This window comes from Falco naumanni, chromosome 2, assembly GCF_017639655.2.
Source record: "Falco naumanni isolate bFalNau1 chromosome 2, bFalNau1.pat, whole genome shotgun sequence".
NCBI lineage: Eukaryota > Metazoa > Chordata > Aves > Falconiformes > Falconidae > Falco > Falco naumanni.
Genome location: NC_054055.1, coordinates 63,372,826 through 63,387,569, shown reverse-complemented (window position 1 = coordinate 63,387,569; position 14,744 = coordinate 63,372,826). Strand labels below are relative to the sequence as shown.

The window sequence follows — 14,744 nt, the reverse complement described above, 5'->3', positions numbered from 1 at the left end:
CCTGACATGTATCTGGCACATAAAGCTGATAAATCAGGGAGAAGCCAGGGACAGCCCTGCACTAGGAGTGCCTACATTACTAATAGGGAAAGAAATGAGGACTAATCCATGGGGATCTGCATGTATATAATCAAAATTACATATATAGGGAAACAGTGGGATAATAAACTAATGGCCATGTAAGCATCAGTAGAACTATATACATTTGGACTTTACATCTGTCCTTTTCTATCCAACTTGTATCATTCTACATATTTGTACCACAGGATTTTTAGGGAGAGGCTTAAAAACAAACGAAGTCCAACATTCATCCTGTATATGAACCTGGTGAAGCCAGTGAAGTTCAGATGTTGATTATTAAAAAGTTTGATAACTGGTGTCCTCTTATAGGATGCCCCCTTAGCAGACTAAGAAACAAAGCTACAGTTCAAATTTCACAGAGGTGCTTCCAGCCTTAAGAACATTTCAAGTCATATTTTCTGTACTATCAATCGGTAAATGTGGAAGTCTAGGAAAAACTACCACTACATGCCAACAATAGTTGTGATTGCTAAAATCTGGAGCACAGACCCTAGCTCAATGATTTAATACTGCAGCTGTCATGTTTGCCTTTGGAATCTGAATGTAATCAAAACACTTAACAGTGCATGGTGTGAGAGATTACCTCCTGCAACCATCTCATTGCCCTGTGAAATGACAGCATGTACTGCTTCAAGGTCACATATAGACTACATTGTAATAGAGAGTCATCAGAAAGAAACATGGTAAGAAAGCAGTACGCAGCCCCAGGCTGACTGTCTGAATTCTACCTTGAACCTTTTACATATGCTTAAAATCCTTGTTTGAAGCTGGACATTTACAAATATTGCCAAATTCAACTTAACTGCTCACCTTCCCACCTCCATTCTTGGACGCAATTCACACAGAAACACAAGCTAAAATATCCATTCCCTTAGATTCATTGATTGTATTCTTACAAGCTTCAGTTCCTCCACTGTAATAACCTGTTACTGTTATGGCTGCAAATAACAATAATCAAGAAAAAGCAGTTGTCTATTCATTTTGCCATATAACCTTTTTACTCATTTATCTCTCATAGCTATAGAGCTTGTTCTCTGTCAGTCTGAGGTGCAAAAGGTTTTAACAGCTAAAAAGCCTTGCAGATTGAGCTACGACAATACTTCAGTGTACTGAGAAAAAATATTCCTCCAATTCATGTATCTGAGACTAGAAAGATGACTGAAATAATAAGCAGTATATATACTTTGTGTTTAGAATATTTATTGAGGAAGAAAAACCACTAGGCACTATACAAATAAATCTGGCTCTGCCTCTGATATGTTTGTGTTTTTACTGGGAATGGTAGTACAATTCAGGCAGAAAGGAAAGAGCAGAGTAACAGAAGAAGCCTAAAGACACAGGATGTAGCAATTAAAAAAAAATGCTGCATTTAATAGCTCTGGCTATACTAATTTAGTTCTACCTTCAAAGCTTCTAGGGGAAGTTACTCCACTTAGTTATTTCACTTCATGAAACCTCCAATCAAACTCCACTTTCCAAAAGCTCTGAACAAATGTTCTTCTCAATCTGGCAATTAATATGACAGTGATAAATTGAAGCCCGTATGTTGCAGGATCCCAAAATAAGGTCTTTTCCCACACTTAACTATTCCATTTTGTCAACATTCCTCCAGCGTAACAATGTAAATGTATACCCTTCTGGAAAAAGGCTTCTAAAATTGAACTGAAAAATCGAAAACATTTCAAAGGAATTCTTAAAAGTACAGTTGATTTTTTGTAAAGAATCATATTATTGCTTTAAAGGTTTGCTTTTTTTTTTTTTAAAAAAAAAGGAAATAGAAAAGGTTATTCTCTATTGATTTTTGTAGTTTCCCAGCTTAATTTCTATCATGATCTGTGATTGAAATGAAAACATAAATATTTTAAAGTGATATTGAAGGATGAATATAGAAAAGTCATCCCTTTGTACTAAAACTTTATTGGAAATCAATCTGAAGCACAGTAAAAGAAATTGAAGAAGAAATCAACTGCAAATTGCATAGAAAAATTCTATTCTTATTATCTTTTTATTTTGCAAGTATAGACTAGGGTCTTCTGCCATGACTGCAATCTTTCTTTTTTAATCAGTGTGACTTATGACAACATCCAGGGATTGTCAGCAGTACCTGTCACCCAGCGGATACCATCTTTCATTGAGAGAATGGGCTTCTGAATGCTGCCAATTTATAGCCTTGCATCCCACTGTGGCTCCCCCTTGAAATGAACAGGAAGAATGCCAGGTGCCAATTTGTTGGTTGTTAATGGCTTAACGACCCTTTACTGGCATGACAGTGAATTTGTGAGTGATTAGTTCTCTGTGTTTCTTGCCGCTTTTGGGTGCCAGAGCATGCAGAAGTGGAAAATTTTTTATTATTACAGGGGAAAAAAAGATCTTACAGAGAAAAACACCAAGATGGAACTATAAATGAGCTTGATAGGCTTAAAATGAAAAAAGGACAGATATATTTAGTAGGGCATGTAATGATAGGTCCGGGGGTAATTAGTTATTTTAAACTGAAAGAGGGTAGATTTAGATTGGATCTTAGGAAGAAATTCTTCACTGTGAGGGTGCTGAGACACAGGCACAGGTTGCCCAGGAAGCTGTGGGTGCCCCATCCCTGGCGGTGCTCAAGGCCAGGCTGGATGGGGCTTTGAGCACCCTGGTCTAATGGAGGGTCCCTGCCCATGGCAGGGGGGTTGGAACTAGATGGTCTCTAAGGTTGGAACTAGATGATCTTTAAGGTCCCTTCCAACCCAAACCATTTTATGATTCTATGATATGTCTATAAAGGTTTTCTGTTCATACCAGATTATAATCTTAAAAAGCTGGATTCATGTGTAGGGGTAATGGTCTTCTGAATATTTTTTCTTGACATTTTAGTTTGTGAAAGCCTTTCGAATTAGCTCCTGATCATGCAAAGTCATGAATAATTTACATACTGGCTTGTCCCACTGAAGAAATTCTTTATGTCATAGTCCACCAAAATAAATAATTGATAATTTTGCAAATATGTTCAAAGGTAAATAAATAAAATTCTTGGAAAAATTGCGTATTTTTACAAAGGTTTCCTCATAAATACTATGTTTTACACTTGTAATTGAGGTAACATTTAAAACTATGTTTTCTAGTTAACAAAGTGTGTTTTTGTTTGGATTTACAGGGTTAAGGTTCAAGAATGGGTTTATCTACATACAAGGCTAGCAATTCAGTGCCTATATTTTAGAAATCTCTTATTCAAAGGAAAATCCAAAAGTTAAGGTTCTAGAAACTCTGTAAATTAGTAAGAAAAAGGCATACTTTTCAGAGACACAATCATTGAATCCTTCAGGATGACCTTAGAGACACTCAAAAACATCAAACGGGAATCGCTAATATGCCAGTCTTGATTTAGTCAGAGCTTAAGTATGTGAAACGGGGCTGCACATAGTTTAGTATACATCCCTGTTTTCAAAACACAGTTAGTAGCAGAGATCATGACAACATCAAGGTTTTTGTACAACAGCTTACAAGCGGTCAACTTCCTACAGTTTATTATACTATAAGCAAGTCCACCTTGATTCAATTTGCCTCTCAGGCCCATTCCCCACGAGAAAGCCATGCCAGGCTGGACACTGCTTGAGAGACTTAAGGTGTTGCTCTTGAAGCAACCCACAGGCAAAACCTGTAGGCTAGCAAAAATGGGTGAGTGACAGCTCCAGCCTCAGTTCTGCGGAGAAAAGGAGGAAGCTATAACTCCATTTGATGATAATGCAGACTAATTACATTTGGTGTGAATGCCCCTACTAGAGGGGGACCCAAAAAGGAGAGATGCTTTGTCTTTTGTTCCCTACTTGGTATGGGCAGAGGATAGCTGTTCAAATCAAAGTAGTTCTGGGCATATGCAGAAACAAAAACTGCAGCTGAAAGAACCCAGGGAGATTTCAGGGCTAAAAGAAAAGTAGCCAGGGAGCAGAAGCACTCCTGCGGCTAGGTGGTCCACAGGGAGAAAAAGGGCTAGATAAAATTCACACCATCAAACCTATCCTTCAGTTTTTTGGTACGTTATACCTTCTGTGTTTTAGTTTTTCCAATTAAATAAGTGTTGTATATTAGGAATCATGCATATTTTTATCAACAAAAAATAGTTTAACATTCAGGTTTTATCTCAGCTTTACCAAATTACTAAAAATGTAAACACATGGACAAAAAAACCAAAAAGCACATATGGAATCCTGTAGGAATTCAAATGTATTCAAATTTCATCTCCCTGTGATTTTATGATTGCTTTTCAAATGGGCTGCCTTAATTACTTAACATCTGTTACCCAATAACTAAAGGCATTATGTTTCCCTGTGTCATAACAAAAAGATGCCTTGTGTTGCTGAATTCAGCACACATGATGCTAAACAAGATTAACAACCATGCTGAACCTATAGGACTGAAGCCTTGCTCTGGTTTGAAATGTGCCTCTACCTTCTGGGCCTTTGAAACAGTTTCTTGATCAATAGGTGGATTAAGATGGTTGCTTGATGCTTCATTTTTCTATACACAGAACTGATAAAATCACTAGCAGCATGTCTGAAAATCAGCTAGCTTAGTGTCTTCCAAAGTTACAGACGTAACGAGTTCCCAATACAGAATGCATGCATTTGTTTGTCTTGTGGATGTATTCATTTCCAGTATACATTTTTCTTTCTTTCCAAGAGCCCTGATTGGGCAGAATTTTGTGTACTTCATTAATTTCATATGCTCTGAATAGTCTCTTGACTTCACTATTCAGTGTCTAGTGTTCATGTCTCTTAAGGATTGTACAATAAATATTAAATTGTATAAATTACCATACATATGTATTGTGATTTCTTCTACAATAGTTCCTACTAAATCAACACTTGGCAATAGTCACTTCTAGATTATCATCTAATGTACAGATTTCTCCTCTGATTCAAAGGAAACTAGCTGCAAAATCCAAAATAGCTCTGTATGGGCAAACCACCCTGTTATTTTATATATAGTGAATTCCATATGCTTTCCCAGTAGGGGAAAAAAAAAAAAAAAAAAAAAAAAGACAGACGTTTAGATGAAGTTTAGAGTGAGAGCAAATAGTAATCTAAAATTAAAATATATTAAATGATAGCACAACCCTGAAACAAAGCACCATAAAACCTGAGAAATCTATTTGTGCTTTATATTTCCAAAAGGACTGATCATGCTAAAGGAAATAGAGTATGTAATCCCTCAAATACATTTTAGCTGCCCGGTAGTTCTGTTTCAAATGTTCTTGAATATGCTATATTTTAAATTTCTCAAACTAAGATTAGATTAAATTGATTTTTTTCCCTCTTCATGATATCACCATACAGCAAATTATTAATCAGTGTCATTCATCTAATTTAGGATGATATTATATAGGTTTTGAGCCAAGATTCCAATTTTTTATTTTGGAGGCTTCCTCTTCTCATGAAGGCATGTGCATACTAAACACACTACAACTGTTTGCCATTTTATCCTGCTCAGGGTTGGAATGATTGGTGAAAGTGAGGTTTCCCAAAAGAGAGTGTAAAGTCAAAAGCGCACAGAAAACTGGGAAAAACAGCCTAATACTAATTCACCAATCATGTTTGTATTTCTGGCCTTTATGCTCTTGGTGTAATAAACAGGGGTTTATATACTTAGTAAAATATCGCATGCATTTAATATTTCTCATAATATCACTTCTATAATTTTACCCCTGCCTCTTCAGAAGGTTGTAGCTGAGACAAACAGTATACAAAAGAAATGCTAATTAAAGTACCTTGGGGAGGAGAAGGAAATGAAAAAACCTGATATTAAATATTAATCATAAGAAACAAGGCAGGAAGATTTTTAAAGGTGGAAGTAAACAAAAATGGGTTGTTGTAATTTGTGATGGCATAGATTGATCTGCACTTTCACGCAGAGGTCCTATTTTCAAGAGTCACATTTTTAACTCAACATGATGAGGGGGGTGTGCCTAGTTTAGGGAAACTCTGGCTTAGTGATAAAAACCCAATTTGTCAGATTTAATGCTACACCTATTACACCTCTTTCCTAAATGTTAAGCATAATAATGTGCTTTATTGCTTTGTCTTTCTGTTAATCTGTTCTATTATGGCAATACTCTGTCCTCAGTAAACATATTCTTTTATCTTTGGGTCTGGTCTAGAGCAAAGATGCCTCTGAACTACTGACACACAGAAAATCAATCCTCATCCAAAGCTCTGGTGAGTTTTAAAGACCAGGCATCACCATGCCTCACTTTCTAACCACTCATCCCAGCACATGCAACAGGTAAAAACAGAAAAGCTGCCTGCAATCAGTTTGAGAAGAGGTGTCTTCAAATGTCTAAAAATGTAGGCTGAAAGTCAGAATCCCAAGGGCAGACAGGTTAACTGAATATATTTCCACTCTTCTTAATTATAAAAATGTTTGCGATAAATAGTCAATGTTACACACTCTCAGTGGTCTTCACTCCTCAGCCTCTTTCTCCAGCTTCCTGCTACCTGACAACAGGCTTCACCTAATGGAGTCTTACATTCACAAACCTGTCATTACTGCCCGTGTCCTGGCTCTTCCAGCTTTTTAAAAAGACTGCTGGCTGGCAACCCTTAAACTTGATCTCTGAGGATCAGTAAGTTTGCCGACATATGTTTGCCAGACACAGGGAGTGCAACCCACTGTTTTCCAGAACAACTTCTCTGTAACCAACCAAGCTGTTTGTACTGCAGATAGAACAGTAAAGCATAAGCAAGCCTACTGTAATAAGATGCAAAAATAAGAAATCAGTTAGTAGATTTGGAAACGATACAAGAAGTAATAAAAAATGTACTTTAGTTCAGCTCAGTTTCAGCCTCCGTTTTCTGTTTCAAATTATTTGTATACTTTTTTCTGTGACTAGGAATGGTCACTATAACATCTTTGACACATTCTCCTAACTGCTGAAGGCTAATGGTCAGCTCATACGCCACCACAAATTAAAGATTCATTCTTCTTTTGAACAGATTTTGCTTTCCCTTCCCCTGAGCCCTTTTTATAACCTAAAGTAGTTAAGATACAAATTACACTCCAGCACCAGCCGCACCTGTACCCATTTTATGCTTCCTTACACACACTTTTAATGAATGCAACTGAAATTTATCATAATATTGCATATTATACAGTGCTTATGAAAAATAACAAATAATACTAAAACCTACCATTATATTGATGTTCCAGTCCTCTCAAATAGCACAATACCACCAAATCTCACAATAGCATTACCTCTTTCAAATTACTAGAGATACTGGCATTAAGGAGAGGAAGTGAAATGGGATTCCTATTTTCTTCCCTGCACTACGCAACTACTCTGCAGCCAACCTACTGGGGTGAGGACCCAGTCCTGGAAGGTCTCCCCCGGCAGTGGACACTACAGAAAAAGTAGGATATTAGTATCTTCTGCTTTTTAGACCACCTTTTCCAGGCATCCTGTGGTGAGAGAAGGGAGAGTAAGGCTGTCCCCAGCCACTGCAGCCTACTGCTAAAGGCAAAGAGCCACGCTGGTAGCTCTGCAGGTTCAGGAAGAAGCTCAGGTGGAGTTGAGGTCTGAGTAAAACACAGTATCAGGCTCAACCTCCATGGAAAGGAGCAAGAATCATTATTACAGATGCAGCACTAGTGCTAACACTGGCTTTCTTTGGTATTGTGGCCACTCAGAACCGCAAGGCTGCTACAGAATCAGCATATTGGCCATTAAAAGGATTAAATGGGATTTAATTAGGTTTAGGGAATCTGCATTTCCCTTTTGAAATGCTGATTTTCACAGGAGTACCTCTTTTGTCTCAAGACTGAGTTGATGGCTCTCTGGACTTCCTACCCTGACCTTCCATGCCCTGCCAGCATGCAGACCTTATGGCATATATCATGACTACATTACAACTTAGAGTTTTCATAACAAAAGATACAGATACAACATACACAGAATTTGTGACAGCCCTATGATTTGGGTAATGTTGCAGAATGTCTGAAAGGCTGAGTTACAGAATATACCGAAAGATGACCGAAACTAAACCAGTGCTTTAGTTTCCCCTCTTTGTGAGATTTTGGGTACAGGGCTGTCACATTCACTTTTAGCTACTGTTTTCATTATGGCAAGTTTATCAGTTCATGCTCAAAAAAGTCACCTTTTTCAAAGCAGCCACTGTTTACCATTTTGGTCAGTGGCAATAACTCCACCATTGCTTCAGGAAGGATGTATATCCCTTATTCTCAAGAAGCCAAAATACTAAGACCTGTTCAGCATGACTACCTTGTATGTGAAGTAGAAACTTAGGCTTTGATTCACTCAGAGTATTTCCTGACTGTTCAGTCCATTTCCTAATCACCTGTACGTGAGTCTAAGCTGATGTGTGGGCTCAACAAATACTGGAGTATGTGTATCAGAGAAGAAAATTTGAGTGTACACTAATGCTCAGTGCAGGCACAAGCATGACTGTTTCACAGTGAGAAGGAACGGGATGCAGAAGCCTGCTCTAGCTACTACATTTCCAGTTTGCAGTAAAATTATATGACTGATATCAGCAGGACAAAAGTCCTGCTTTCCATTATTAATAGAGGTTTAACATCTCACAGAACAAAGCTATATAGGATTTAAAGGTGAATGAACTACAGGTATTCCCTTGCCAGCAGTAGACATGTAAAGAACCAGTGTTAGAAAACAGTGCACTCACTCATTCACCAGCTTCTGCTTCTACACGTCTTCACTGAGAATGATAGATGCAGAATCTCTCAAAATGCTCACTGTTAGTAGTGTGGGTGAATGTGGCCCACCAACAGCACTAAAAAGCGTATTACTTTAAAAAAGAGAAATTGCAGGAAGCTGCAAGGTGAAAGAAAAGAAGGATTTCCTTTCAATCTCCCAGGGTCAGATAAAAGCCTAAATATCAGTTAGCAATAACTTTATTTTTAAAATATGTATATAAATGTAAAATAATACATATTTTATTTATTATTTAAATAAAAACAATAATTTAAAAATATAATTAATAATTTTAAATACCTCCAAACAGAACAAAGATACACCATTCTGATATTTAACTTTTAGAAAAATATAATAAGCCTATATTTAATTTCTAAATTTGAGACAAAGCAGGTCACTGGTAAGAATTTCTAAAAGCCCAATTAAAAGTAATTTTAATGCAAACTAATGATCATATCTATTAGCATGGAGTATCAGAGATTCATTTTGTGTCCAGTAGCAGCTGCTACAGTAATTTTGGAAAAGATATATTGCATTCTTCATGAATAACAAAACCAATGAATTCTTAAGAGTGAAATTCTGATTAGACTCAGGTGTTAAGTGTCTCTGTACTGGTCACATTATAATTAATCATTATATATATATTCATAGTATCCAATTTATCTCACCTACCAAACCAGACTACTTCTCACCATTTCATAATGCGCTGTCCAGTCTATATAATTTATGATATAAATGATATAGAAAATAAGAAATGAGTCCCTGGACTTCAATTGGGAAGCTACTTCTATTCTACTGTTGTGTCCTCTTTCTACTTTCTGTACTACACTTTCTGCATTCCTTTCATAGAACTGTAAAACAACCCTCTCTAGCTTTCTCGTACATCTATAGAATGGGTGTTCTTTCTTGCTGAATTACTACTAGTTGCATTCAAACCCGTCCAAATGTGGGCATTGCTTTATCACTCTCATAGGTCTTCATCTCCTTTGTAGTCATTCTCTACAATTCCTCCTGGTTGTTGTCCTTCCATGGTCTCCATGCAATGTAGCTACATTTTCTACTTAATCAGTACGTGTAAGTGACATAGATTTTTCACACCCAGACCCTAAACCAAGTTAAACTACTCTGGGATTCATCAAGAAATAGGATTTTCATTACCAGTCTCAGAGGAGTGCAAAACAGTCAAGCTGACTTCAGAATTGCTTCTATTTAAAGAATGGTGGGAGCACATAGATGTGGGTAAAGCATTTAAGAGCCCAAGATTTGCAAACAATTCCTAAATACATCTAAAATTTGAAGAAAATAGGCCTAGCTGCCATTCTGTGTGGATGATTCTACTTTTTTGTAATTCTGTTGTTGCATACTCTCTTGCAAAGGTAAACTGGAAGAAAACTGTATGAATCACAGAATTTTAGCCTCTGGATTTTCAGTTTCATTTTACAAAAACTCCATACCCTGAAACCTGTGAAGCTTGAGGATTCATAAGCACTTTGAACCCAAGAATCACAAAACCAGTACCAAACCGTTTACAGCAGGGGTCCTCAAACTACGGCCCACGGGCTGGATACGGCCCCCCAGGGTCCTCAATCCGGCCCCCGGTATTTACAGACACACACACACACACCCCGCCAGGGGTTAGTGGGGAAACCAAGCAGCCGCAGATGACTGCCTGCCACTGCATCCGCGCGCCGGCCCCCTGATTAAAAAGTTTGAGGACCCCTGGTTTACAGTCTCATCACAAAATTGATTCCATCTATGTGTACCCAGTTATTTAAAGTATCCAAATTGCACAGTCCTCTTCTTGGCCACCACAGTCTGCCCATACATCCTGAAAGGCAGAATCAGGCTTATTCACAGCCAGGTAAGTTATACCTTGAGTGGAATTAATCTCTTCAAAGTCACTGCAGTTCAAGCTCACAAAATTAATTTCCTATAAGGAAAGGTGTTGCCTGATAGAATTTAGTTGACTAAAGCTGAGTACTGGTTATGTTGTACCACACATTTACACTTGTTATTAAATGTCTCATTATAAACAAAATGTCTAGTCTGAAAATCGTCTCTGAAAAAGATCTTCAAACTGCATTAAAATACCCTGCTGCCAATGATTAATATTGAGTAAACAAAACAAAATGTTTGAAGATTTGCTGAGCTCTTATCTTGATTACTTTCAGCATTTATATATATATATAAAAATATATATAAATATATATATAATATTCAGATTAGTCCGAATCCCATTTTTTCACAGGATAACAGCTTATCTTCATACAGCAGAAGGAGTTTTATTTTAAGTCATTAAATTATTACTAATTCATGTTAAGGTATTTCTCTGCTACTTACTTGCATTGAGCTACTTTTTTAAAAAAAATGCTTGTTCAATGCCCACCTTTTCCAACGAGAAGTAATTTTTAAATACTTATTACTGAATTTGTTTCCCTATATTTGAATTGAACGTAACTGTGGATGTTGTTCGTTACTGAGCACAATGTGCAATAAAAGCCAGATCCTGGAGACCAGACATGGATTTATAGGAAGAAGAGAAAGCTGACAAGTTGTTAAAACCTGTCTCCCGTGTTTGTTTACTTAACTCAGTATTACAACCTTTTTCTCAGTCCCTCAGGCCATTTCACCAAAAGCAGGGAGCTGAAGACATGGCGTGACATTTGAAGAGCCAGGAAATGTGTGCTTGTTCCCTTCTGCAGTCTTATATTACAGTCATTTCTGCCTTAGGACCAGTGAAGGGGAGAGTTGAGATCTTTTCACACCAGAGCTGTATTTACTCCAGCTGTGCAGATAAAGTTGATGTGAAACTGCAGTGAGGTGGAGGATACTCCATACAATTATCAGGGCCCAACACAACTAGCTTACTGGCTATGTATACCCATTAGTAAACAGTGACGGGCAATATGAATGATGAATGTTGAATGACTGACTGAAATATGAATAACCAGACAAGAGAAGCAGGTGGTGCCAAAAGCACAGCTTCCCCAGCTATCCTTGTTTCAGTGGAATTACTTCAGCCTATGTCTCGACTGGTCTTTTGGATGGGAAACCCATTACTCTTTGGAGGCACTAGGTGTGCTTCCAGACCACACCTTCCAGTTCAGTTTTATCTGAATGGAATCTAGTTTGCATGTTCCATAAAACAAGATCAAACACAGTAAATGGATACGATATTTGCCACAGAAGCATATGCCTAATTTGAAATGAAATCTTAATGTACATATACTCCCTAAAGAGTCACGGTTGGATGTTCCACTCAGCAACAACAGTAGGAGAGCAGCTTTTATGTATATGAGTTAATATATTTTTTTTAAATTGGCTCACATAATAACAGTTCTTAGTATAGCCTTATTCACCTCAAAGCAAACATTTGGCTAAAATCACAAGACAGGTACTTGCAGGTCCGCAAGCTTCTTAAAGACAAAAATCACATTTTTTCATAGTCCTGGGAAAGGACCACAGGCATCAAATTCAGCATAGTGTTGTTAGTTATACCGGGGTTATCTGAAGACTATTTGAGCTCCTTCCTTCTGGGGATCTATTTCATCTGTTTCAAGCGTAGGATACCATTCCTCTTCTTCCCTCACCTTACTTTCCTCTGCCTAAGTACCTTCCCTTTATGCTCATGCTATTCAGTCTCAGCATTTGCTGAACTTTCCATTCTGATTCAGGTGCAGCTCAAGGCCAAGTATGGGCACCATAACAGACGGTTGATGCCCCATCAACACTCCCATAAGCAAGCTACATTACTTCAGCATAAATGTCAAAAATAGCTTCAAGTATCTGGCTTTTACAAAATGCTGAAAGTCATATCTAGCATTCTGCTTTGTTTTTTAGAGAAGCTGGGAGCTATGGAAACATGGAGGAAGAAGATCTTCACTTATAATCCCTGCACTTTTACACACTAGGAGACCGGAATGAAAGGTTGTAAATTTTATTTGTAACTTAGTTGTAAATTATACCCTGGGCACTCACTTGAAAAGTTCTTTGATTACTTTCCTGTATAGATTTAAATGTGTAAAACCATACTTCAGTGATAGGCAATGATAGTTACAAATGCCCATTAAAATGAAGATTCAGGAGTGAGTAAAAAACCTATACCTAATCAAACTAATATAAATTAGGAGACACTTGCCAATTTGTTTGTGTGATGTGACCCTGTTTCAAAGCCTTCCACATTCAGGTAGTTTTGTGCTAATGTGATTACAAAAGCTGCCGTAAAATCTTTTTGAAAGGGGTTGTTAAAAGCATTGCATCGGTTCTTTTCTTCTATGCCTCCCACACAATAATGTGGGGTTTCCTGGGGACTTTGATTCATGGGGACTTCTAAAACTTGAGAGATCCTTACTGCAAGCTTTGGTTCCCTTTTGAGGTGCAAATCACAAAATTTCTCAGATTACTACTGGTGGGACCAGAGTTTCAAACAACACCAGGAAACTAAAAACAGAACACCTAAAATGTGTTTAAGTACTGCAAAAGGACACAGACATAATTTCGCAACCAGAAAGATGACCCACTGTCTGCTGTGAGTATGGTTCAACACCATCTCATTGCTTTAGCCAGGCCAGTGTCATTAATAGCACAATTCATTACTCCAGACTATGGCTAAAATCAAGAAATTAATTTTCAAAGTAACTTGTGTTAAATTCTATGGCTCATATAGGTAAGTAAAAGGCCACACATAATAATGATCATAGTCTTTACTGGTTTTGAAGGACATTATTTTACACATATCTTAACCTCAGAATAAATTAATTTGGTTTCTGAAGGTTTATTATCTATACCTTATTAATTTCAGGTATATAATATGCTGTATGCAATACGTGTCTGTATATTTTATTACAACAGTCATTTTATGATTACTGTCATGCAAAATTGTATTTTTCCTAATGACAGGTAAGTAGAACAGGGAAGCTTTTCCTCTGAAACTTTTAGCTATACAAAAAGAAAAAAGTAGCTTTTTCTACATTAATAAGTACCTTCTTTATCATCATGACGTATGATTGCATCTTGTATCATATCAGCAAGATCAAAATGAACTCGATGATTCTTTCCATGTTTCAGTTTTTTCACGTAGCCCTCCCGTTTCTGGAAAGCTTTTTCTCGTTCATAATATGCCTTTATTTGGTCACAGCGCATCCGCTTCACCAGCCGCTGCCGCTGGCCGAGAGGGAGGGACTCCAGCAAGCACTGCTCAATTTCCATCTCATGGGACCGAAAAACATTACATAGCTGGAAACAGCCTGTAAGAAATTAAAGACAAACACATTTAGAGCATGCAACACTGTGTTTTCAAATATACCATGAAACCACCACCAATATTCTTGTTGTTCTTTCTAACCGTGCGTAAATCTGTCACTTGAGCTCCTCCTACTTGACCAACACTGACTACAGAGAGCACATATGACTATCATTTACTTTTTGGAAACAAAAGATAACTCATTCCATTAAATCACTGATGCTTTTTTTAAAAGTTAACTCATTTCATGTAAACAAATGTGAATAGAAAGAGGCCTAAAGGTTCAAATGGGAGGTGGGCAAAATATCTAAATAATTCAATATAATTCAAGTGGCTTGCATTTGCTTACAAACAGGAGACTGTTATGCAGAGAAATGCCAGTCTGATGTCCATGCTTCTTTTTTATTCATTTTCGCCTTGCTTTAGGTTAGCAATTTCCTGTTATTCAGTGAGAACAAAAGTCATTGTATCATAATTATAATAAGTTAATTAGCATGCAGTCAGTACTCAGGCAACTATCTATTAAAAACATCGGTCATTTCAGATTCCTAACTATGTGTATGACTGGGGGGGGGGGGGGGGGGAGGGGGGCGTTGGCATCCACATGTAATCTTTTAATGACACCCTCGGATATGAAATCTTCATGTGGAAACTGATCACAAATGTGTCTTTGATTCAGTTAATCCTAAAGTTCATAGCATTACCTTTAAGTCA

At 37.4% G+C, this 14,744-nt stretch overlaps 1 protein-coding gene across 2 annotated transcripts in view; it reads right to left on the bottom strand.

Moving 5' to 3' along the window:
• MYO16 (myosin XVI) overlaps positions 1-14,744 on the bottom strand; it is a 405,668-nt gene that overhangs the window by 287,279 nt on the left and 103,645 nt on the right. For both annotated transcript variants that reach the window (XM_040584517.1, XM_040584516.1), the window contains exon 2: positions 13,771-14,034. In XM_040584517.1, the coding sequence (XP_040440451.1) occupies positions 13,771-13,996 (226 nt within the window). In that variant the 5' untranslated portion in view covers positions 13,997-14,034. The remainder of the gene's footprint in view (positions 1-13,770; positions 14,035-14,744) is intronic.